The sequence below is a fragment of the Mercenaria mercenaria genome, chromosome 15 (assembly GCF_021730395.1).
Source record: "Mercenaria mercenaria strain notata chromosome 15, MADL_Memer_1, whole genome shotgun sequence".
Classification (NCBI taxonomy): Eukaryota; Metazoa; Mollusca; class Bivalvia; order Venerida; family Veneridae; genus Mercenaria; species Mercenaria mercenaria.
This window is the reverse complement of record NC_069375.1, coordinates 15,541,847-15,565,223: the sequence shown is the minus strand read 5'-3', so window position 1 is coordinate 15,565,223 and position 23,377 is coordinate 15,541,847. Positions and strand designations below refer to the sequence as shown.

General features: G+C 34.6%; 1 protein-coding gene across 2 annotated transcripts in view; it reads left to right on the top strand.

The window, feature by feature from the left end:
• LOC123547373 (target of rapamycin complex 2 subunit MAPKAP1-like) overlaps positions 1–22,769 on the top strand; it is a 31,429-nt gene extending 8,660 nt beyond the window's left edge. For both annotated transcript variants that reach the window (XM_053524628.1, XM_053524629.1), the window contains exons 3-12: positions 571–656; positions 1,835–1,951; positions 6,759–6,910; positions 9,414–9,583; positions 11,077–11,250; positions 13,172–13,281; positions 14,014–14,121; positions 16,546–16,680; positions 16,991–17,122; positions 19,389–22,769. In XM_053524628.1, the coding sequence (XP_053380603.1) occupies positions 571–656; positions 1,835–1,951; positions 6,759–6,910; positions 9,414–9,583; positions 11,077–11,250; positions 13,172–13,281; positions 14,014–14,121; positions 16,546–16,680; positions 16,991–17,122; positions 19,389–19,588 (1,384 nt within the window). In that variant the 3' untranslated portion in view covers positions 19,589–22,769. The remainder of the gene's footprint in view (positions 1–570; positions 657–1,834; positions 1,952–6,758; positions 6,911–9,413; positions 9,584–11,076; positions 11,251–13,171; positions 13,282–14,013; positions 14,122–16,545; positions 16,681–16,990; positions 17,123–19,388) is intronic.
• Positions 22,770–23,377: the final 608 nt, after the last annotated feature.

The window sequence follows — 23,377 nt, the reverse complement described above, 5'->3', positions numbered from 1 at the left end:
GTATATTCTATTAAACATGTTAATGATATAGGTATATCATTTAATTTAGACATTTTAGCATGTTATTTGATAGTTTCATTATATTCTGTTAAACATGTTAACAACTTCCATAGGTATATTCTGCAAATGAATGGTACAAGAACACAGCTGTAATACAGTGTTCACTGCAGTCTTTTCCACGGCAGACTTAAAAATGTCTGATATGTCTTAACATTTAGTCTGACGGCGGCAAGTGATTCTGTCACTGCAACCAGTACGGACCATGATCAGCCCACATGTCAGTGCAGGCTGATCTTGGTCTGCACTGTTTGCTATACAGTCAGTAAATTTTCAAAGGTATTCAGTCAGTAAATATATTTAGTGAACAACCCTTTGATAAACAAGTAGTACTGCCCAAGTTGAATGAGGAACCAATTCATTTTAGAAATTTAGCAGGGTAAAGGTTAAAAAGACAGAATATCTCATTGAATAAACAAATGCTTATTTGAATGTAAAACACATTAAGTCTAGACTTCTTGTGAAACAAGTACCTTTAAGATATTAGCATATTTACTCTGGGTTATTTTACAGAAATGGTTTAGCCAGTGACAGTGGGATGGAATCCTCGGATAATGAACTCTCTCATTCCTATGATATACTGCCAGACATGGATTTTGGTAAAACCATTTTCATATTTAACCTTTAGCCTGCTGCAGGAAAGTGACTCAGCCTTTGGGACCAGTGCAGACCATGATCAGACTGCACATCCATGGCTGATGATTGTCTGCACTGTTCGCTATTCAGTCAGTATATTTTCAGTGAGCACCTCTTTGAATGATAAATGGTTTTGCCCAAACTGAACGATTGACCAGTTCATTTTAGAAATTTAGCAGGCTAAGGGTTGAAGATGATTTCACTCTTCTTTTCTGTTCAGTTGGAACTCCTGTTTTTAGCTCACATGTACCAAGTGACAAGGTGAGCTTTTGTGATCGTGCAGCGTCCGTCGTCCGTGCGTCCGTCCGTAAACTTTTGCTTGTGACCACTCTAGAGGTCACATTTTTCATGGGATCTTCATGAAAATTGGTCGGAATGTTCACCTTGATGATATCTAGGTAAAGTGCAAAAGTGGGTCACGTGCGGTCAAAAACTAGGTCAGTAGGTATAAAAATAGAAAAACCTTGTGACCTCTCTAGAGGTCATATTTTTCATGAGATCTTCATGAAAATTGGTGAGAATGTTCACCTTGATGATATCTAGGTCAAGTTTAAAACTGGGTCACATGCCTTCAAAAACTGGGTCATTAGGTCTAATAATAGAAAAACCTTGTGACCTCTCTAGAGGCCATATTTTTCAATGGATCTTCATGAAAATTGGTCAGAATTTTTATCTTGATGATATCTAGGTACGTCAAGTTCAAACCTGGGTCATATGAGGTCAAAAACTAGGTAACTATGTCAAATAATAGAAAAAAAATACGTCATACTCAGTTCAAAACTGGGTCATGTGGGAACAGGTGAGCGATTCAGGACCATCATGGTCCTCTTGTTTTATGCCGCAGTAATTCACTAAGAACTGACCTAGAAAGAAAAAAAAGTATTAGCATTTATAGGGAGTTCTTTGCATTTGTTGGTGTATTTAATGAGGTTTTATTTCATGTGTTGAATGTAACATGATGTATGACTGTAAACCAGAATACCATTATAAAAAGAAAGAATTCATGTCCAAATTAGAAATCTTAATCATTCTGGACAAAACTATGAGAGTATGAGACTGCATGGAGGCAGTGAGTATGTAATGTTGTTATGTACTGTATTTATGTTGTAAGTTAATGCTGTATGTAACACTATATTTGTAGGAGCACATCGACGAAGATCTAACACAGCACAGAGGCTGGAAAGAATGAAGAAAGAAAAGAGAAACCAGAGCAAAGTGAAGAATATACCCTGGAAAGATGCCAACATACAATATAATGGTATGTCTTCAAAATATGTTAATATACATTTTCCACCTAGATGTGTATGTTGAAGCCACACAAAGGGAATGTCATTCTAAGAAATACTAGTAAAATATGTATTTAGTGAGACTTCACTCAGTAACTGGTCAAAATCTGTCTAAATGTTGACATCTACTGAATTACTGAAAAAGACTTTTCAGTAGATTGATTCAACAGACCGGTAGTACAAATACTACATGGCGTAACAGGCAGTTTTCAAACGTATTAGACTAAGTGCTTTTAATTTCAAATATAAAAAGGAACAATAATACAAAAATGTAATAAAGATTCACAGATATTATTATTATTATTATTATTATTATTATACCAGATTTATATAGCGCCCTTTTCATGATCAATTTCACGTTCAAAGGCGCTTTACATAGTTCAAATGCAGCCACACAGGGCGCATAATTCAACCTCTACTAGTATAGACACAGAGCGATCTGACCAGAGGGACAGAGTGAGGCAAAGCCCCCACGACAGAGAGATCAGAAATCAGATACAGGCTTGTCCAGCTAACTTAGCCTAGCTAGTTGCAAATAGACAGCCTGGTTCCTTAATGTGCCCAGTGTATAGCACTGATACACGCAAGGATTGCCTGGGTTCCTGACCAGTACACCTCTAGTTGGGTGGGAAACACTGAAAAGCGTTTCTGAAAATTCCCGAGTAGCTGCTGGGGATCGAACCCCCGACTTCAGGATTGGAAGGCCAGTTTGCAAACCACTAAGCTATCCATCCACCAGATAAGTGTTCAACCTGTGATTTACAATAGAAAGCAATCATTAATAGACCATTTCACGAAGTATATGCGCATGCGCAAACTGATTACCGTTAATCCGTGAATTAACGTGATTAAACGATAAGACAAAAACTGGGGGCTAAGAGATAGATAGATAGGTTATGTACAGCGTGTTAAGTTTGAGACAGTTTTCTTCATTTTTGGATCGAACAACGTTGAGACTAAACAATCAAATAGTCTGTATAGCTGAACGCTTTACTTAAATGTCTTACGATAGCTGACCAACCGCTGCGTCTGTAAATTATTGACAGGTGTAATGAGCGGGAATTCCAAACACAAGTTGCGTCCTTAATAACTTGTTTAATTAATAGCAAAAGCTGATCTTCACCCGATGTACAATTATTGAAAAGGTCAAATGCACACTTTTTACGCAAATGGCGTCGAAAAAAAATCACGTTTTAGCCTAAATAGTTTTGACGTTGCTGTTTTTACAGCGATTAATTTAGTTTCGGGCGCCCATTTCAATCAAAAAGAAATTTATTTCATTTATTATAACAGGACCGTTGAAACCTATACGGTAATGTAAGTTTCAAATATGTACTCCGACTATTCGCCGAAGGAATTCTTACTTCATGCAAAGACCATGCCAAAATCTTTCTACGAAATTATTATTTTCGAACGGAATGACTAAGTAATGTGTAAAAACCATTCCATAGAATTAAAAAAAAAAAAACAACTAAACTCATACAAATTTATTTTACTGAAAAATAAGAGATAAAATGCGGGGTCTCCGACTTTGCTTTCGCTGTATTGTCTTCAATTTTCCCCTACCATCCTTTTTACGCGAGATTTAGGGAAAAATACAAACGACAACAAAAATTTCATTTTAAGCGTACTTCAATTTTGTTAGCAATTCTCCGATTTCTTTCCGATTTTTATTGTCACACTTGTATGCCTGAATGCATGTTACACACACCAAAAAAGCGTAATGAAAAAATGATACTTTTTATTAAACATTTTACTGCTCGTTCTCTCCTCCATAGATTTTTATAAATTTTCTGAAAATGATCCCCGAGATGTTTTTGAATAGAATAAGATAACAAAACTCCTTGACTACCGGGTCCATTTTCACGCTACAGTGCTAAGAAAATTAGGAAGTTAAAGGAACATTAAACATGTCTTTTTCCCGCATTTTCCAACCAAGTTCATATTGTCTGTTTGTGGAATTTATTAATTTATTTGCAGCCTTTATATTACGGCTTGTAGCGTTATTAGATAGTGTTTTTTTTTTTTTTTTTTTTTTTTTTGTTTTTGTTTTTTTGTATTAAGTTTAAGCCCGTTTCAGCTGTTTCATAAATAACTAAATGCAGTTTTCTCCGGAATCTGGAGATGTTAGTTCGGGCCCGACTTCCTACAGCACTGCATGAAGTGGGAAAGATGTAAATTCTTACGGAGAGTAGTTGTGTAAGCAAACCGCCGTGACAAGGTTGTTGAGAAACGGCGTAAACCCAACACAAATAATGGACATCAAATGGATAAGTACAATAATCTATTTATTTCATGTCCGCAAATTTTTACGTCTGACATTAACTTCTTGTCGTTTTGATTGTGCATATTTCGACCAACTTATAAGGGAATAATTATTGTTTGTTTAGGGTTATACACCCGTTTTCTTCAACATGTTATTTATTTTTTTTTTATTTTTTTTTTTGCAAGCACTGAACTATTTCCACAGTAACTTAAACTTGTCCCATTGATAAATAATACTTACGGATAGAATGGCCGTACCAGACACCAAACATGTGATCGCTCGATTGACGGGCGAACGATCCAACCAGTGTGTTATTCATTCCGGGCGGGGGTAATTTTTGACTGGATGAATGAGACAAAGACTATTTTTAAGAGTCATTTGTATTTGAAGTTTCAAAACTGGAATTATTTTAAAATCTGAATTGCACGTATTTGTTAACAATGGTTTAAAATGTTCATTTAAAAAGATGAATGTTAAATATTGTGGGAAGGACTTAAATACCGATCATTTGAAATAACTTGTAGCCTGACCCAATTGGGTTTTTTGTGTGTTAAAATGATATGCTTGTATTATTTTATGTATGAAACAAAAAGCAATCAAATATAATGATTAAAATAAGAAAACGAAGTAAGCATGTAATTGTTTAAACGCGAAAGTCCATTTTTTTTTCTTTTTTTTTTTTTGCCTTTTGTTAGTGCTTCATTAAAACAGACTCTTAGCCGTGACACGGGTTCTAAATTTTTGCATAATATTCACGTTATTCAAATTTGATAAAAAAGAAATACACATACTGATAAAAACGATGGAAGATTTTATCTGAGTGTTCGATATGAATACGGTCAAATGTTGACAAAATCATAACCATATTTTTACTCTAAACAGTCAGATAGGACTTCAGTTTTCCTTTGTCAATATCAGTCGAATCAATAAACCACTGAAGTGAAAACCCTTTTTCACCGATTTATGCATCAGAAAACTTTGTTGCAAAAATCGATAAATAACTGAAGAGCCCCCAGTTTTTCAAATCTCGTTGCGTCTCAAGAATTCTCGCTTAGAATGCGTCTACCGATAATGACTTTTCCAATGCTTAGACGCTTGCCGTGAAATGGTCTATTATGCTTACTTTCTTTGAAAATAGTCACAATTATCGACAATTAACAAATTTTACTGTAACTATTACTGAAAAAAAAAAGCAAAATAATTATTGATATAATTGATTACTTTTTTACATGTCTGCATCTCAGGAATGTATTTCATGTCAAGACCATTTTTGAAAGGACTCTACAATGTCAGAATGTGACTTACACCTTAACTCCCTGAGGCCGATATCATGATATACATGCTGCAGCGAGATAAGAATTACCACCTGACGTCGAAGAACATTATCTGATTTTATCATAATCACACTCGCAGGCAATGAATTGAAATCATGCACGGAAATATTATTAATGTGGGTGTAAATCAAACTATACTTCCAAGTTTGAACAAATATTTATATATATCCACTTTCGTCCATAATTTATCTATAGAATAATAATTTCACTTCGAAACATTCACCATTTTTAAATACCTATTGCGTTTAATAAATATTTGAACATGTCCGATTTTATTACTTTCTTTAACATGTAAGCACATTAAATCCAGTAAATATAAATACATTATTAACACAGAGTATTTACATCAGCATTACTCCAAATTAACACCCATTTTTGAGTGAATATCGGTGGTTTATTTTGATGTATAATTAATTTCTAAACGTGTACACAAACGTTGTTTGACATGCACTGAGACAATTAAGGCGTAATATTTACACCCATCTTTTGAGAATTGTTAAATCTACAAAAAGCGTTTATTTACACACAGTTTTATGTATGAAACATGTTTTGCTGTGTTATTTTTATCCATTTAAATTTAATGCAATATAAGTGTACGAATATTTCAGCTTTCTAAAACTTAACATTTTCCGACCCTACATTTCTCTAATAATGAAATTTCATCGCCGGAATCATCATCCGACGGAAATGATACATCAAAATCAGCATAATGAATATTTTCTTCAATGTAAGAAAAATCTCTGGCAGCCGACATTATTTTAATCTTTTAAAATACAGTATAAACGAAACACAGTGGAGTTTGTCTTTTTTATTTCATTTACTGCATATTTACAAACATTTTATTTTAACAAGGAAACTAATTATTAGCATAATTAATAATTATAACATCAAAGAAATAATAGACGGCAGCAAAATAATTTTGCTTTTATCAGGATTATCAAAAACTAACAAGTACGTGACGCAATCAGCATGATCTCGGTGCCGCGACTATACTCGTCAATCGCCATCCTGGGGGGTCCTAATAGCGCGCGTATAGTCGGATTTCGACGCTACAGGGGTAGAAAATGTAGCGCCTTTAGTCGCATTTCGGCCCCAAGGAGTTAAGAAAGCTATGCCTGAATTTCCTTTTAATATAGAAATGAGAACATGGGTTGTTGATTTGGGCTGTTGTACTTTCAGCGGAGGAGAAAGGTCATTTGTTTGAGAAGAAAGATTTATCACCACTGAAGTGGAGTGATACTTCTCTGATCTCCAGGTTGTCCGAGCAGTTGGATAGCAGTGCAAGTATGGGAGAAAACCCCTTTCTAGAATATGCCAAGTTTGATGGCAAGGTAAATTGTGTGATTATCGATGCAATTTTTTATATGAAGATTATATAAGTGATTTTAACTTTGAAATTTCCAATGTACAATTATTCTAGCTCACTAACAGAGTACATATTACCTTTGTGTTGAAGACCTGAGAGGCATATTTATAATAATATCATAATTGTACAGTCTTCCATCACATTTTAATGGGTTCTTAACTCCTAATGTTTCCATCCTTGGGCATACATCATCGACATAAGGTGGATAGTGTCTTACAATTTTTCTACAGTTATGCCCCTTTTTGCTGAAGGTGAGCTTTTGTGACTGCTTGATGCCTATCGTGTGTCATGCATATATCAACAATTTCTTAAAAAAGCTTCTTCGAAACTGCTGGGCAGATATACATGAAACTTTACAGGTATGATCCTTGGGTAGCCCCCTTTCAAAATTGCCCAGTGAATTAAAATCCATTCAGAACTGTGGTTGCCATGGCAACAGAAAGTAAAATCTTTAAAAATTTTCTTCTCAGAACCTGAAAATTTTTTGTTGAAATGATCTCTATGTGACCCTCTACTAAAATTACCTAAGCCATTCTATTTCGGTAAAAATCATGGCCGGCAGAGAGCGGGCTTATTTTCCCAAAATAGCTATATTGCAAATTTCAAAAATCTTTTTCTTCAGCACCACTGAGCAGATTTACACCAAACTTCACAGATATGATCTTTTGGCAGGGTTTTCAAAACTGCCCAAAGAATTGAAATCCATTCAGAACTGTGGTTGCAATGACAACCGAAAGGAAAATATTTAAAAATCTTCTTCTCAGAAAGTGGTAGCCGGATTTCAAAAATATTTTGTAGGAATGATCTCTAGATGACTTTCAACCAAAATTGCTTTTATAAGCTATTCTATTTTGTTAAAAAACATGGCCGTCAGGGGGCAGGGGTTATTTTCCCTATATAACTATATCTTAAATTTAAAAAATCTTCTTCTCTGAAACCTGAAGATCTAGAGCTGAGATATTTGGTATGTGTCATTGTCTAGTAGACTTTTACCAAGAGTGTTCAAGTTATGATTCTAGGGTCAATGTTGGTCCCAGCACCTGGTGCCTTGAATTTACCTGGAACAAATGATACGAGGACTGGAAAGCGGCATTTATCTTATCTTATGCTGTCGTCCAATTGAAGCATATGCCGTAGGTTTTTCTGCTATTACTCACACACTTACGTCTTACAGTTTAACTCGTCCTTTCAGTGAAAATCTGGGAAAGCACTTGTTTAATTTTTTGTTGAAAACAAAAGTTCTGCCATGAAATTTTTGCCTGATTCTGTTTTTAAATGGAAAATATCTACATTAATGTTACTTTTCGCCCTGTGAAAATGGCTTAATCTAGGCTTGTCTTACCCAGAGAGAAAGATGTCCTTTTTACATGATATTTGCCTTGTTGATTCAGAGTATTTAGAACAATAAAATTAGGACATATTTTTATGAAAATAGCAAGTCGAAACTGTAAACTGTTGCCTGAAAATATTTGTTTATGATATTGCTTTGTTCTTCACCATTTAAATGTGTGTTAAATCTAGATGATTTTCTGCAGTTTTATCTAAAAGTTCAGAATACTAAATGTTACTTCGTTGACGGCATGTTTAAATTTTCATTGTTATTTTAATTCAAATACATTGTCCTTTTCACACATCAGTTTTAAGATTAAATTAATTAAACTAATCTTTGGAGTTTTAACAACAATTTCGTTTGAAACATTCTCTGTGTTCAAGAATAATGTTTGATTCTGTATGTAGAAATCTGACATTATAAACAATAATTATAATTATGGCTCTACAAGATTGAGAAAAGTGTCAGCTTCTGTTTCTTTTTCCATTTTATTTATTCAAATCCAACAAAAATTGGTCCTTTGATAAAGGTTTGAAGTTACGTGGTAAAATATTTCTTCAGGGAAGTAAGGTCGAGTTAATTCATAATAAGTAAGCATATCACCACATGCAGTTGCATGCTGTTTTTCCTTCAGAATCCCTTTAGATCAATCTCTGATCATCTAATTAGCGCCACTTAACATGTGACTGGTAAACCCTTTGAACAATAAGTGTTATAGCTCCATGATTAACATTGTGGTAATATGCTAATTACACGCTAATCGACAGTGGCGAAAACAAAATATCAATCTCTAACGACTGGTCGATATTTAAGGTATGGACGACAGCATAATACAGATAAATGTATTGATTTATACGGAGTGTCTACTCCCCGTATTAGACCTTCCTGAATTTACATAAAGTTCTATAGGAAAAACATAAAAAATTGTTCTTTTAAAACCGAGAGGCACAGAGCTTAGATATTTTACATGTGGCATTGTTACTTATTTTTTTAATGTTGATTAGAGAGTTTAGCTGTCTGGTCTTATTTTCCTCAGTTTTTATGGTATTATATTTTAGAACACATTTTTAATATAGTTTCCGAACAGAAACTAAATGTGTTTGTTGTAAATGACAAATAGTTTGTATATTTGTTATAGGCCAGTGTTGGTGTATCCACAAAGAAGATAGATATTTTCCTGACAATGGTGCCGCCGGAGGATCGGCCATACCCTATGACAGTAGTGGTGATAGCAACAGCCAAGATACAGGACCTTGTTGGCTTGATATGTTGGCAGTATACGATAGAAATGAGGGAGCCTCCTCTACAGTGAGTTACCCTTAGTTTCTTTTGAGAAATAAGACAAAACTGTTCTAAGGCTAAAATGTAGTAGCTGTGTTTACATTCAACACATTCAGCGAAATGTCTAACTAGATACCTGGGTGTTAAGATTTATTTGTCCAAATACAGTTGAAAATTGATGTCTCAACACTCTTATCTCAGAATTGGAAGACATATTCAAGTCCCGTCGTGAAAACACATGTACATAATATTATTTTAAGTCAGATTTCAACTGTGTGTTGTGCATTTCTTAAAATTAAAGTGTTTGGCCAAAAGTCCACAAACACCATAGGATTGTTATTTGTGCAATTTGGGTTTTCACAGGTAAGACCAGAGTTTTGACTCTTGACATAGTAAAAACTGCTTAATTTAGTTGATCTCAAAAAAGCATGTGAAGTTGTGCACATTGGTTTTTAGCTCGACTTTTCGAAGAAAAAGTAGAGCTATTGTACTCGCCCCGGCATCAGCATCGCCGTTAGTTAAAGTTTTTGATAAAGTCAAATATCTCTGTTACTATCAAAGCTATTGACTTGAAACTTAAAATAGTTATTTACTATCAAAGTCTACACCAGGAGAAACAATCCCCATAACTCTGATTTGAATTTTGACAGAATTATGCCCCTTTTTAACTTAGAATTTTTGGTTAAAGTTTTTGATAAAGTCAAATATCTCTGTTACTATCAAAGCTATTGACTTGAAACTTAAAATATTTGTTTACCATCAAAGTCTACACCAGGAGAAACAATCCCCATAACTCTGATTTGAATTTTGACAGAGTCATGTCCCTTTTTAACAAGGATTTTTTTTTACTGGCAAAGCTCTAATTCAGAGTCAAGCACTGAGAAAAGTCGAGCGCGCTGTCTTACGGACAGCTCTTGTTGTTTGGGCTTTTACACAGCCAGATCAAAACTATTATCCTTTACTTAGTCAAAAATATGCAATAAAGGGCCCACATGTGCTCCTAAACAATGTAGTCTAGAATTGTTAGACAACAATATACATTCAGAATGTTTTTATTACATTAAAGTGAGCATTTCAGTAATGTTGAAGTTGGTGTTGTAATTTTATTGCTAATGAGGAGCACATACATTTTATCAAATTTTTTTGGGGGTTATCATTGTGTAACCAACTGTTGCAATAGAACTACTCATCAGGGCTCGACGCTAAGCACTGCCATATTACCCAGGACAGGTAAAAGATATATTTTGTTTACATATATTTTAAAGAGAACACATTATGTATATTATTTACATATATTTCAGAGAGAACACAGATATATATTGTTTACGTATATTTCAGAAGGAACACAGATGTATATTGTTTACATGTATTTCAGAGGGAACACAGATGCATGTTGTTTACATATATTTCAGAAATGAACACAGATGTATATTTTTACATATATTTTGTGAACACAGATGCATGTTGTTTACATATATTTCAGAGGGAACACAGATGTATGTTGTTTACAAATATTTCAGAGAGAACACAGATTTGTACTGTTTACATATTGCTGAAGATGATGGCGAGGTTGACACAGACTTTCCGAGTTTGGACAGTAAGGAACCAGTGTCAAAGTTTGGCTTCACCAAGCTTGCTCTCGTACAGAAAGATGTTCCTGCAAACACCAACAAGCCTTCTATTATTGTTACTGTGTAAGTACTGGGTACATTTACAAATTTACATATGTCGGGGTAATTACTTGAATATATCTGACTGTATTTACATTCAACTGTTTGGCTTATATTCAGAGTGAAAGTCTTTGAATAAAACAAATTAATTGAATCATTAGCATTATTTTATACACACAATTATAATCAGCAAATATTTCATAAAAAAGCTGTACTCCACTGACCTGCTGTTGATATATCCCTACATAAGGAATTGTCTTTGGGTAGAGGGGCCTTGTGTAACCAGAGACTTTTTTAAGCTTTCCTTTGTTAGCTCACCTGAACCACAGGTTCACAGCGAGTCTGAAACAACTGAACAGAAGAACACCAAAGTTGGCCTGTATCATCTTGACAAGGTCCTTTGGCAAATATGTTCAATAGTTCAATAGTTTTAAGGTCCCACAAGAGTGAAAAATAGAAAAATGTTCAAACAACTTCTTCTCAAGAACGGCTTGATGGATCTTCATTAAACTTGGTCTGTAGCATCACTTTAAGGTCCTCTACCAGTTTTGTTCAGATGGGGGCACTTCTTTAGAGCTGAAACTAGAAAACCCTGTAAATGACTTCTTCTTGTGAACTGCTTGGTGAATCTTCATTAAACTTATGTGTAACATCAGTATAAGGTCTTCTTACAAATTTGTTCAAATAGGAACACTTAGTCCCTTTCAGGGTTGCCACTTACCTTGAAAAGTCAGGGAAAAATTTTATTTTTTTTCAAGGTCATTGAAACGTAAGGGGAATCTTGATAATGGTCAGTGAAGGTTGATGTTTAAAATGGTCAGTGGCTATTGCAGCCTTCAAGCAGTATTTATACGTATTTCCAAACACATTTGTGAGGGAGGTGTTCATAGTCAAGTCAAGTCAATTATTATCACTGACTGATATCATCATTATAATGTTTACACTCATATATTTTTGGTATTTGTTGATGAGAGTTTGTTTTATCTGAAAAAAAATAAATATAAAAGTGTGGATTGGTTGTGTGTAGGGGAGGCTGAAAAAATGTGTATGGTTAAGTCAGGGAAAAGTCAGGAAAAAGGGAATTTCATTTTCTGAAAGAAGTATAAAATACACAGAATGGCAACTGGCTGTAATCTCGCGTGAGCTCGTGTCAGAGCGTGATTCGGCGTTATCTTACTAAAAACAAACATCAGCGAGCATGGAGTTACAATTTGTACCTTTAAAACTACATTTAAAATACATGTTAGCTTCTAAAACAAAATTAGTTTAATGTGAAATGGTCTTAAGACATGAAGTACATGCTTTTTTTTCCATCGAAAGAAGCGTGGTCATACGGTGATAATTATTTTACCGATGAATAATTGCTTTCGCATAAAAATGGCGCGTGGAGAAAGCGCCACTTCCGGTAAACGAGATCTCGTTTTTTTGTCACAGGAGGTTGGCGAGATTTGCTCTATATGCCTTTCAAGTTGCCAATCTATAGCCCTTTGATTTTCTCAACTAAGTGGCAGCCCTGCCTTTTTTGACCACTAGAGCGTTAAGTAGAAATACTTTTAAAGAACTTCTTTTCATGAAACATGTAATGGATCTTCATCAAACTTGCTCTGTAGCAATTTTTACAAAGTCCTAAAATAGATTCCTCCAAAAAGGGGTCAAGTGCGCCTAAATCACTAGTCTAGAGCTAAAATTCGAAATATGTTTAAACAGCTTCTTCTTATGAAGCCTTGGATAGGTCATCAACAAATTTGCTAGGTAGAATTCTTATAGTCATATTTTAAATTTCTCATATCTGGGCACTGGGGCCTTAAGGATCACTAGAGCTTAAAATAAAAATATTTTTGAATGACTTCCCTTTGAACCGCTAGTCATTGACATTTAATATTTCATTCTGATCTATGTCATATTATATATGTTTACTGATTTATGTTGTTTATTTTAATGACAGGAATGTCCCGCACCGAGGCTTTAACAAGTTTCAAGTAGAAACTATGAACATTTCTATGAGGGAAATTCTAGATAAAGTTCTCAAGAGAAGGAAAATCAAGGTCAGGCCAGGTAAGTTTACAATCAGATAGACAGAAAATTGAAGCCATACTTGTTTGGTTTACAAAATTTATATATTTGTCAGTGAATACTACAGAAAACAAAATAGGAAAAGGAGAATGGTGGTCCAGATGGTAAAATAGCTTTTCAGCTGCTTAACATGGAGTTCATTTCTTCAAGCCCCGCTGGGATAATGGCCACACCTCATATGACACTAGTACTGGCTTTTCCTGGAATCAAATAAGTATAAACTAAAGAGTAATTCACAATAGCTGGTGATAAAAAAATCATGATTTTTTTTTAAAGTTTTGTTTGAAATGATAGCAGGTGTAGGACTAAAGCAGTTGAAGAAAAATTGACTAGCTGAAAGTAACGATGACTTTTCTGTGCTAATTTTGTGGCATAATGGCTGAAAATATATCCCTACATACGTAAGTTTCTCATTGTGTAATTGTCTCACACATCATCTGGAGTAGGCTTAACCCATATCATGCTGAACATGATTAATTCTGCCTTTGCGACCAGTGTAGATATTGATTAGCCTGCACATCTGTACAGTCTGATCAAGATCTGCATTGTTCGCCATTTAGTCAGTATCTTTTTGGTAAGCACCCCTTTTAACAATTAATGGTACTGTACAAATTGAAAGATGGACAAGCTCATTTTAGAAATTTAGCAGGGTAAGGGTTGATTGTGTTTTGAAAATAATATAGAACTTGTTCAAATGTATATTTATTGTTTCAGGCCAGTCATACAACTTAGAGAAGCAGGTTGAACCAGGGCTACCAGTGGACCTTGATGCCAATCTGTCCAGCATGGATTCACTAGAGTTCTGTCTTGTCAGAGAACATAGTAAGTATATAATATTTATGGGTTATTAGGTTTGTATTGAGAAATATGCACGAGTTCTGCAGTGGAAATATTGTGTGACTTTAGGAGCGCAATATTATTCTGTGAAAGAACGAGTGCATATATCTCGATGCAAATCTAATAATCTTTTTATTACATGCGTATCTGCACTTAAAATTATCATATAAATGATACAGAATTGTTATTAAGCCTGAGTCAAATTGGAAATATGGGCGTTTAAGATCTTTTAATGCAACAACATACATAAAACTGATGTCAAAAATGACGTCACACACCCGGATATGAAATTTGCACATAAATATGGAAAAAGATTGACATTTTAGGTTCTATTGAAACTTAGAGATTTTAAATAAGTAGGTAATAATGTTGTATATGTGACACATTGCTTATTGCCAGTAGATAACACCTAATGATTTTGAGGTCATTGGATGCAAGGTCAAGGTCAGAATAACTGTTAGTACAAAAACCATATTTGTTTAATATCTTCAGAATGCCTTGACTTTGAGTCTCAAGCATGGCAGGCACATTGCATGTAGGCACTGGAAGGTCCATTGATTTTGAAGTCAGTGGGTAAAAGGTCAAGGGCACAGTAATAGGGCACCATAGCACAAAAAGCACATTTACCATGAACCACTATTGATTTTGAGCTTTCTTTGTCAAAGGTCTTGGTTACTGTATTTACAAGAGGTCAGATAGAAGATCATATCTGCTAAATTCTTGAAAGGTTTCTTCATCATCATCACTTTCTGAGCTGTCATCAGGCCTATCTTGCTCTGCTCTCGTTTATATTCTAAATGCTTGAAGCTTAATTAAAATTATCTGGGTATGCTTGATTTAAGAAATAATATATCTCAAACAGTGATTTGTCATTGAATAAAATCGTTGTTCGGAGTTGAGATGCTGCACCCTCGTAATATAATAATGGGCATCTAAACGACAATGATTTTACCAAATCACTGTTTGAGATATATTATTTCAATTTTATATTATGATTATTATGTACGTCCTTGAGGATATCCATCAAATATTTGCCTGATTTCTGTTGACTTATTTTCCAACGCGCCACTATGCTGTCCGACGCTGTGACGTAATAATTGTGACATCAGAAAAATTATTTATTGAATAATAACACACAGTTTTTGACCTTCTTTGTTTAATAGGGAAACAAATTGGGTCGTGTTAGAATAGGTTATAAATTTGAGTGCTATTGTTGCAGGAGATCTTGACAAGAGGTATTTCACATGTGGAAATTTTTAGTCAGTTTTTAGCTTAACGGAGCACAGAGTGCTCAAGGTGAGCTATTGTGTCCGGCGTCTGTTGTGCCTGGTGCGTCGCCCTTCGTCCGTCAACAAACATTTGCCTTGTGAACACTCTAGAGGCCACATTTGTGGTCCTATTTTTATGAAACTTGGTCAGAAAGTTAGTCTAGATGATCTCTAGGTCAAGTTTTAAACTGGGTCATGTTGGGTCAAAAACTAGGTCAGTAGGCCAGATCAAAGGAAAAGCTTGTGAACACCAATATTTTGACTCAAGCTTTGTGAAATTTGGTCAGAATGTTTGTCTTGATGATCTTTAGGTCAAGGTTGAATTTGGGCCATGTGGGGTCAAAAAGTAGGTCATTAGGCCAGATCAAAGGAAAAGCTTGTGAACAATCTATGGGCCACAGTTGTTACTTAATCTTTATGAAACTTGGTGAGAACGTTTGTCTTGATGATCTCTAGGTCAAGTTTAAATCGAGATCATTTAGTTTAAAAAACAAGATCACATGGTAAAATCAAAGGAAAAGTTTGTGAACACTAAAGGCTACATTTGTGACTCAATCTTTATGAAACTTTGTCAGAATGTTTGTCTTGATGATCTCTAGGTTAAATTGAAAACTGGCTGATTTGGGTTGAAAAACTAGGTCAGTAGGCCGGTAAAACTCCGGTGAGTGATATATATAGGGCCATTATGGCCCTTTTGTTTTACTTGCTGTGTTTTATATTTAGATTGTGAATAAAAAGTGGCAAATATTTCATGTAAATTCTGAAATGAATGTAAAATGATTGCACATCTTATAAAAACACACAAGAATTCTTTGCTGAAGTTGGCATTAACATGTTATTTATATTCTAAATAAACAATACAATAAATCTAATGAATAAGCATCAGTAGGATGTAGTGTATATATATATCGGTTGACCAGGTTCTGCAGTTTTTATATGGGAAATAAAAATTGCTATTAATATAACAGTTTCCTGGACAACAGATCTGCATGATACTGAATGTAGTTTTTAAATTTGAACTGAATGTGGTTCTAAAATTTGAAAGTAACATCATAGTTTTACGTGAAAATTGAAGTTTTAGTATTAGAGTATTAAATAATTATTAATGATATTAAATGATTGTGATTCTTCTGTATCGTAGGTTCCCGTGGAGATTTTGTTGAAAGTGATGATAGCAAGTCCTCCAATATGGCAGAATCTCTGACAAGTCACCAGTACAAGTCTTATATTGTAAACATGGTTCATAAAATCAGAACTAAGACAGAGGTGCAGTTAGGTAAATATTTTTACAGGTTGCTTATTCATTCTGTGGTTTTTAGACAGGTCTTTTGCATAATTTTCCCCATAACTTTTACTTTGTTTGATGGACATTCCATAGATTTCTTACTTAACATTTAGTATGCATTCCTTGTTGTTTTTTGACACTGGTCAGATTTGCACACATTTTGATTTTACCTGCAACCTGAGTCTAAAATTCGACCTTTATGTCACTTGACATTAAAGTGCGAAGTTGTATTTTTTATATATTTTCATATTGTTCTTTAATTTCCGAAAGTTATGTGTTTTTATTTCCACACTGGCACCAGGTATAAGTGGGGAGAAGGTTGAGATTGATCCAGTGGCAAGTAAAAGTGGTACAAGATTGTTCCGTCAGAGAGCAGTGACATACGATGCTGACAGTATAGCATCCTGTGATATGCTAGAGGAAAAGGATGGAGGTACTGCAAAATTAGTTAATTTTTTTGGCATACAGTTTTTAAAGTTTTTGCAAAAACCAACTGTTTTGCCATAGCATTAGGGGCTTAAATTTGTGGATTTGAAAGTTGAAAAATAAATAGGAATTTTCTTTGTTTAATGGGAGGAAATTTCATGGATTGAAACAAAAACAAAATCAATAAAAATTATTCCATGACTGTTATTAAAAATTGCTTTGTGGTCATAATTATATTTCTTTAAGTAGAGTCTTTTACTGTTAAGTCATTATACTGGTGGACTTTTTTCCATTAATTTTTGGTTGTGTGACAGCATTGTCAATCCATGAAATTATGTTTAAAGGAAGAAATATTTTATCTTTAAAATGGACATTTATAAATTTATGTACGCTTGGAATATGTATTTTAGTCGAAGCCTCTTTCTTCTGGTTTGATCTCCATCTGTCAGTCAGTCAGTTAGTTGTCACACAAATTGAGATCCTGCCATAACTTTGAAAATTACAAGATGAGAATATGCACACATTTGTATTCTGTTGTTGTGGACACAAACTTTGTTTCTATGGCAACAAACATCAGGCCTTTTTTTCATCAATTTGGGAATGCCTCCGACACCGGTGGAATTGGGAAATGCTCTCGGAATTTGTCTTAATTGGGACAACTTGCAAATTATCAAAATCTACATAAATGTATTTTTGTGTGAAATATTAAAGAATTGCATTTCAGTAATTGTTCAATAGTATTATAATGTAACTAAATATACATAAAAATTAGCAAAACTATCTTAAAACAGCTAGAAACCTAAAAGGTGTAATCATTTGGCAATTTTGAATTCAGCTTTGGGAAAAAAACATACTTTTTTGCATTGGGATTACCTCCTTTTACAGGAGGTAGATTTATACGGGAAAAAAGCCCTGAACATAGATCCTTGGATAACTTGTACAAAGTACAAACAAATTTTAGCTTGACTGTACAAAAGATGGAGAGCTATCCTACTTGACCCGGAGTTGGCGTCTTTCCGTGGCCCCGCTTTGGTTAAAGTTTTGATGCACTTTCTCTTTATCTTTGTTCTTACTTGATGGATTTGCTTTTAACTTAAAATACTTAATCCTCATCATCACCCACAACATATGGCTTAAGGGTCATAAGTCTTGCACCAATATTTCATGAATTATACCCCCTTTTTACGTAGAATTTTATGTTAAAGTTTTGGTGCACTTTAACTTTATCTCAGTTATTGCTGAATGGATTTGATTCAAACCTAAAATAATTGTTCCACATCATCACCCACATCATAGGACACAAGGTCCATGACTCTGTCACCAATTTTTCATGAATTATGCCCCCTTTTTACTTAGAATTTTATGTTAATTTTGATACATTTTCGCTATATCTCTTTTATTTCCAAAGGGATATGATTCAGACTTTCAAAGTTATTGTTCATCATCATCGCCTACACAAAGACCATAACTGTAACACCTGTATTTTATGAGTTATCCCCCTTTTTTACTTAAAATTTCAGGTTGTAGTTTTTATGCACTTTCACTCTATCTGTGTTATTACGAAACAGATTTGATTCAAACTTTAAACAGTTTACCACATCATCATCCACATTATATGACACAAGGACAATAACTCTTGCACAATATTTTTTTTGTTATCCTTACGCTTTAAATTTCTGGTTAATGTTTTGATGCACTTTCACTTTATCTCTGTTATTACCAAATTGATTTGATTCAGACTTAAAATAGTTGTACCACATCATCACCCACATTATATGATACAAGCGCCATAACTCTTGCATCAATATTTCATGAATTATGTCCTCTTTTTACTTAGAATTTCTGGTTATGATATGACACATGGTACATTACTTTTGCAGAGGATTTCCACGAATTATATTTCTTTTAATAAACTGATTTAATGTTTTTAGACCTAAGCTATTGTCCAGTATCTTCATCCACATTTGAGTCATTAAACACTCCAGTGACAGCTTCAGCTTCCTCATATGTGCCCAATTTCAGTATCCAGCATCGAAATAGTCGAGCTTGTTGTCTGCTGTGACAGCTCTTGTTTCCTAAACCTTGCAATATATGTACAAGAGAATATGAAGAATATGTTTGTTATTCCATTCCTCAGTTTGACTTTGTCCATCTGTTTTATGTCATTTAGTCATATAATTATAATGGATTCTGCCATGAATTTTAAAACATCCTGATAAAGTTCAAAAACTTTGTAAACACGTAAACTAACTAAATTTTCCCATATTTTACAGGTAAATCTGTATTCCGGCTGACTTATTTTGGGCATGACTACAAACATCATGATTTTGAGGCTGACACGGATATGTGTAATGAGATAGTACATAAGATGAACAATATATTGGAACTGAGGCTTAGCCCAGTCAGGAAAGATTATGTGGCACATAGAGACAAAAAACTACAGAAAAAACGCGAGTCTTTTCATAAATCATGAAAGAGAAAACACATGATTAGAAAGTAAAATTCTGTTATCCTACATCAGTTTCTCAAGCCAGTTCATGTTTCCTTAGTTGCTTTTCTTTTTATTAATGAGAGGGCCTCTGTATCCGGATGATTAAGGTCCCTGGCTTCAAATCACTTGTTCCTCATCGTTGTGGGTTCGAGCCTCACTCGAGGCGTTGAATTCTACATGTGAGGAAGCCATCCCAACTGGCTGCCTGCTTGTGTTGTAATAATTCAAGGATGGGCACCCTGGGTCTTCCTTCACCATTTAAGCTGGAAAGTCACCATATGACCTATAACTGTGTTGGTGCAGCGTTAAACCCAACAAAATAAAATAAATAAATTTTATTAATTAATTGCAATATCTTGTTGCTTGTGATTTTTTAGCTCACCTGTCACAAAGTGACAAGGTGAGCTTTTGTGATCGCGTGGTGTCCGTGGTCCGTCATCCGTCCGTGCGTGCGTAAACTTTTGCTTGTGACCACTCTAGAGGTCACATTTTTCATGGGATCTTTATGAAAGTTGGTCAGAATGTTCATCTTGATGATATCTAGATCAAGTTCGAAACTGGGTCACGTGCCGTCAAAAACTAGGTCAGTAGGTCTAAAAATAGAAAAACCTTGTGACCTCTCTAGAGGCCATATATTTCACAAGATCTTCATGAAAATTGGCCAGAATGTTCATCTTGATGATATCTAGGTCAAGTTCGAAACTGGGTCACGTGCCATCAAAAACTAGGTCAGTAGGTCTAAAAATAGAAAAACCTTGTGACCTCTCTAGAGGCCATATATTTCACAAGATCTTCATGAAAATTGGCCAGAATGTTCACCTTGATGATATCTAGGTCAAGTTTGAAACTGGGTCACGTGCCCTCAAAAACTAGGTCAGTAGGTCTAAAAATAGAAAAACCTTGTGACCTCTCTAGAGGCCATATATTTCACAAGATCTTTATGAAAATTGGTTAGAACTTTAACCTTGATGATATCTAGGTCAAGTTCGAAAATGGGTCACGTGTTGTCAAAAACTAGGTCAGTAGGTCAAATAATAGAAAAACCTTGTGACCTCTCTAAAGGCCATATTTTTCATGGGATCTGTATGAAAGTTGGTCTGAATGTTCATCTTGATGATATCTAGGTCAAGTTCGAAACTGGGTCACGTGCAGTCAAAAACTAGGTCAGTAGGTCTAAAAATAGAAAAACCCTGTGACATCACTAGAGGCCATATATTTCATGAGATCTTCATGAAAATTGGTCAGAATGTTCATCTTGATGATATCTAAGTCAAGTTCGAAAGTGGGTCACGTGCCTACAAAAACTAGCTCAGTAGGTCAAATAATAGAAAAACCTTGTGACCTCTCTAGAGGCCATATTTTTCATGGGATCTGTATGAAAGTTGGTCTGAATGTTCATCTTGATGATATCTAGGTCAAGTTCAAAAGTGGGTCACGTGCCTTCAAAAACTAGGTCAGTAGGTCAAATAATAGAAAAACCTTGTGACCTCTCTAAAGACCATATTTTTCATGGGATCTGTTTGAAAATTGGTCTGAAAGTTCATCTTGATGATATCTAGGTCAAGTTCGAAACAGGGTCATGTGCGGTCAAAAACTAGGTCAGTAGGTCTAAAAATAGAAAAACCTTGTGACCTCTCTAGAGGCCATACTTTTGAATGGATCTCCATAAAAATTGGTCAGAATGTTCACCTTGGTGATATCTAGGTCAAGTTTGAAACTGGGTCATGTGCCTTCAAAAACTAGGTCAGTAGGTCAAATAATAAAAAAACCTTGTGACCTCTCTAGAGGCCATACTTTTCATGGGATCTGTATGAAAGTTGGTCTGAATGTTCGTTTTGATGATATCTAGGTTAAATTTGAAACTGGGTCAACTGCGGTCAAAAACTAGGCCAGTAGGTCTAAAATTATTAAAATCTTTTGACCTCTCTAGAGGCCATATTTTTCAATGGCTCTTCATGAAAATTGATCTGAATGTTCACCTTGATGATATCTAGGTCATTTTCGAAACTGGGTCACGTGCGGTCAAAAACTAGGCCAGTAGGTATAAAAATAGAAAAACCTTGTGACCTCTCTAGAGGCCATATTTTTCATGAGATCTTCATGAAAATTAGTGAGAATGTTCACCTTGATGATATCTAGGTAAAGTTCAAAAGAGGGTCACGTACCTTCGAAAATTAGGTCAATAGGTCAAATAATAGGAAAACCTTGTGACCTCTCTAGAGACCATATTTTTCAATGGATCTTCATGAAAATTGGTCAGAATTTTTATCTTGATAATATCTAGGTCAAGTTCAAAACTGGGTCACATGAGCTCAAAAACTAGGTCACTATGTCAAATAATAGAAAAAACGACGTCATACTCAAAACTGGGTCATGTGGGAAGAGGTGAGCGATTCAGGACCATCATGGTCCTCTTGTTACTCAATATGCCCTTTTCTTGTTATCACTATTCGTATTTCAGTTCTTGTCAATAAAAGATGTTAGTTGCAAGAGTTTCATTTTGATACTCCAACATTAAAATTTAAAAAAATTCTGAAGAAAAAAAATCAAATTATATCTGTATTGTTGTCACATGCTTTCTTGTTGAGCCAAAACTTGTGATCATTTGTACTAGCTCTCAAAAACAAAGACTTCTTTTTTTCTTTTCTAAAATTAAGAACTGGTGCATATTGTAGTTTTATAATAAATGGTTGTCATTTCCCATAAGAAGATAATATATTACTCCAGGGTTTTTAAAAAAGAAAATTATATACCAAAACTTTTAGATGAACATATTCTTTATTTGAAAAATATTATTTTCTTTTTACTTCTTTTCAACTGTTACATGGTTTGCCACATCATGCATAAAATTTAGAAATGGTTAATAGCTGCAAGAGCAAATTTTCTAAAAGCTTGAATCAATGAGAAGGCTCAGAACTATGAGATAGAGGCATATTGATATTTTCTGATTTCCGAAAATAATAAAGGAATCAGTGAATATAAATTATGAAGTGAAAATATTAATTATTGAATTGGATTGCTTAGCTTGAGATACTGATCAGACAGTAAGTTCTTTGAATCTAGTCAGATTAACAAAAATACTTGACAAATTATTTTAATTGGATGCATGCAGTGCATGATATGGTTGTATTTATAGATTATATACAATTAAAGTTGCACACGATTGTTGAGTCATTGTAATTCTTACACTTTGATGCATTTGTAAGACATCAGCTTCTACAGTGCAGCCTGTCTAGAGCAAGCAGTAGGAAAGACTGAATTTTGATTCAGCTGATGATATTGTTCCACTTTGATTGTTGTACAGAGGTTGTTGCTATGGTCAGTAAATTTACTAAGAACTAGCAGAATTGCTGTATGCTTCCAGTGTAACATTATTCTTTGGTCCTGTTTGCCCATCTTAAACTGTTTTCTATGAATAACTCTGGAACTGATACAAATATTTTTAGCTCAACTGAGCCAAAGGTTCATGGTGAGCATTTTGTGACCACTCAATGTCCGTCGTGTTTAGTGCGTCCGTCAACATGTTCTAAAAAAAAAAAATCTTCTTGAAACCCACTGGGCAGAATTACACCAAACGTAACAGGAGTGATCCTTAGGTGGCCCCTTTTAAAATTGTTCAAAGAATTTAATTCCATGCAGAACTCTGGTTGCCATGGCAACCGAAAGGAAAAACTTTAAAAATCTTCTTGTCCAAAAACACATGGCATAGAGTCTTGATATTTGGCATGTGACATCATCTTATGGTCCTCTATCAAGATTGTTCAAATTGCA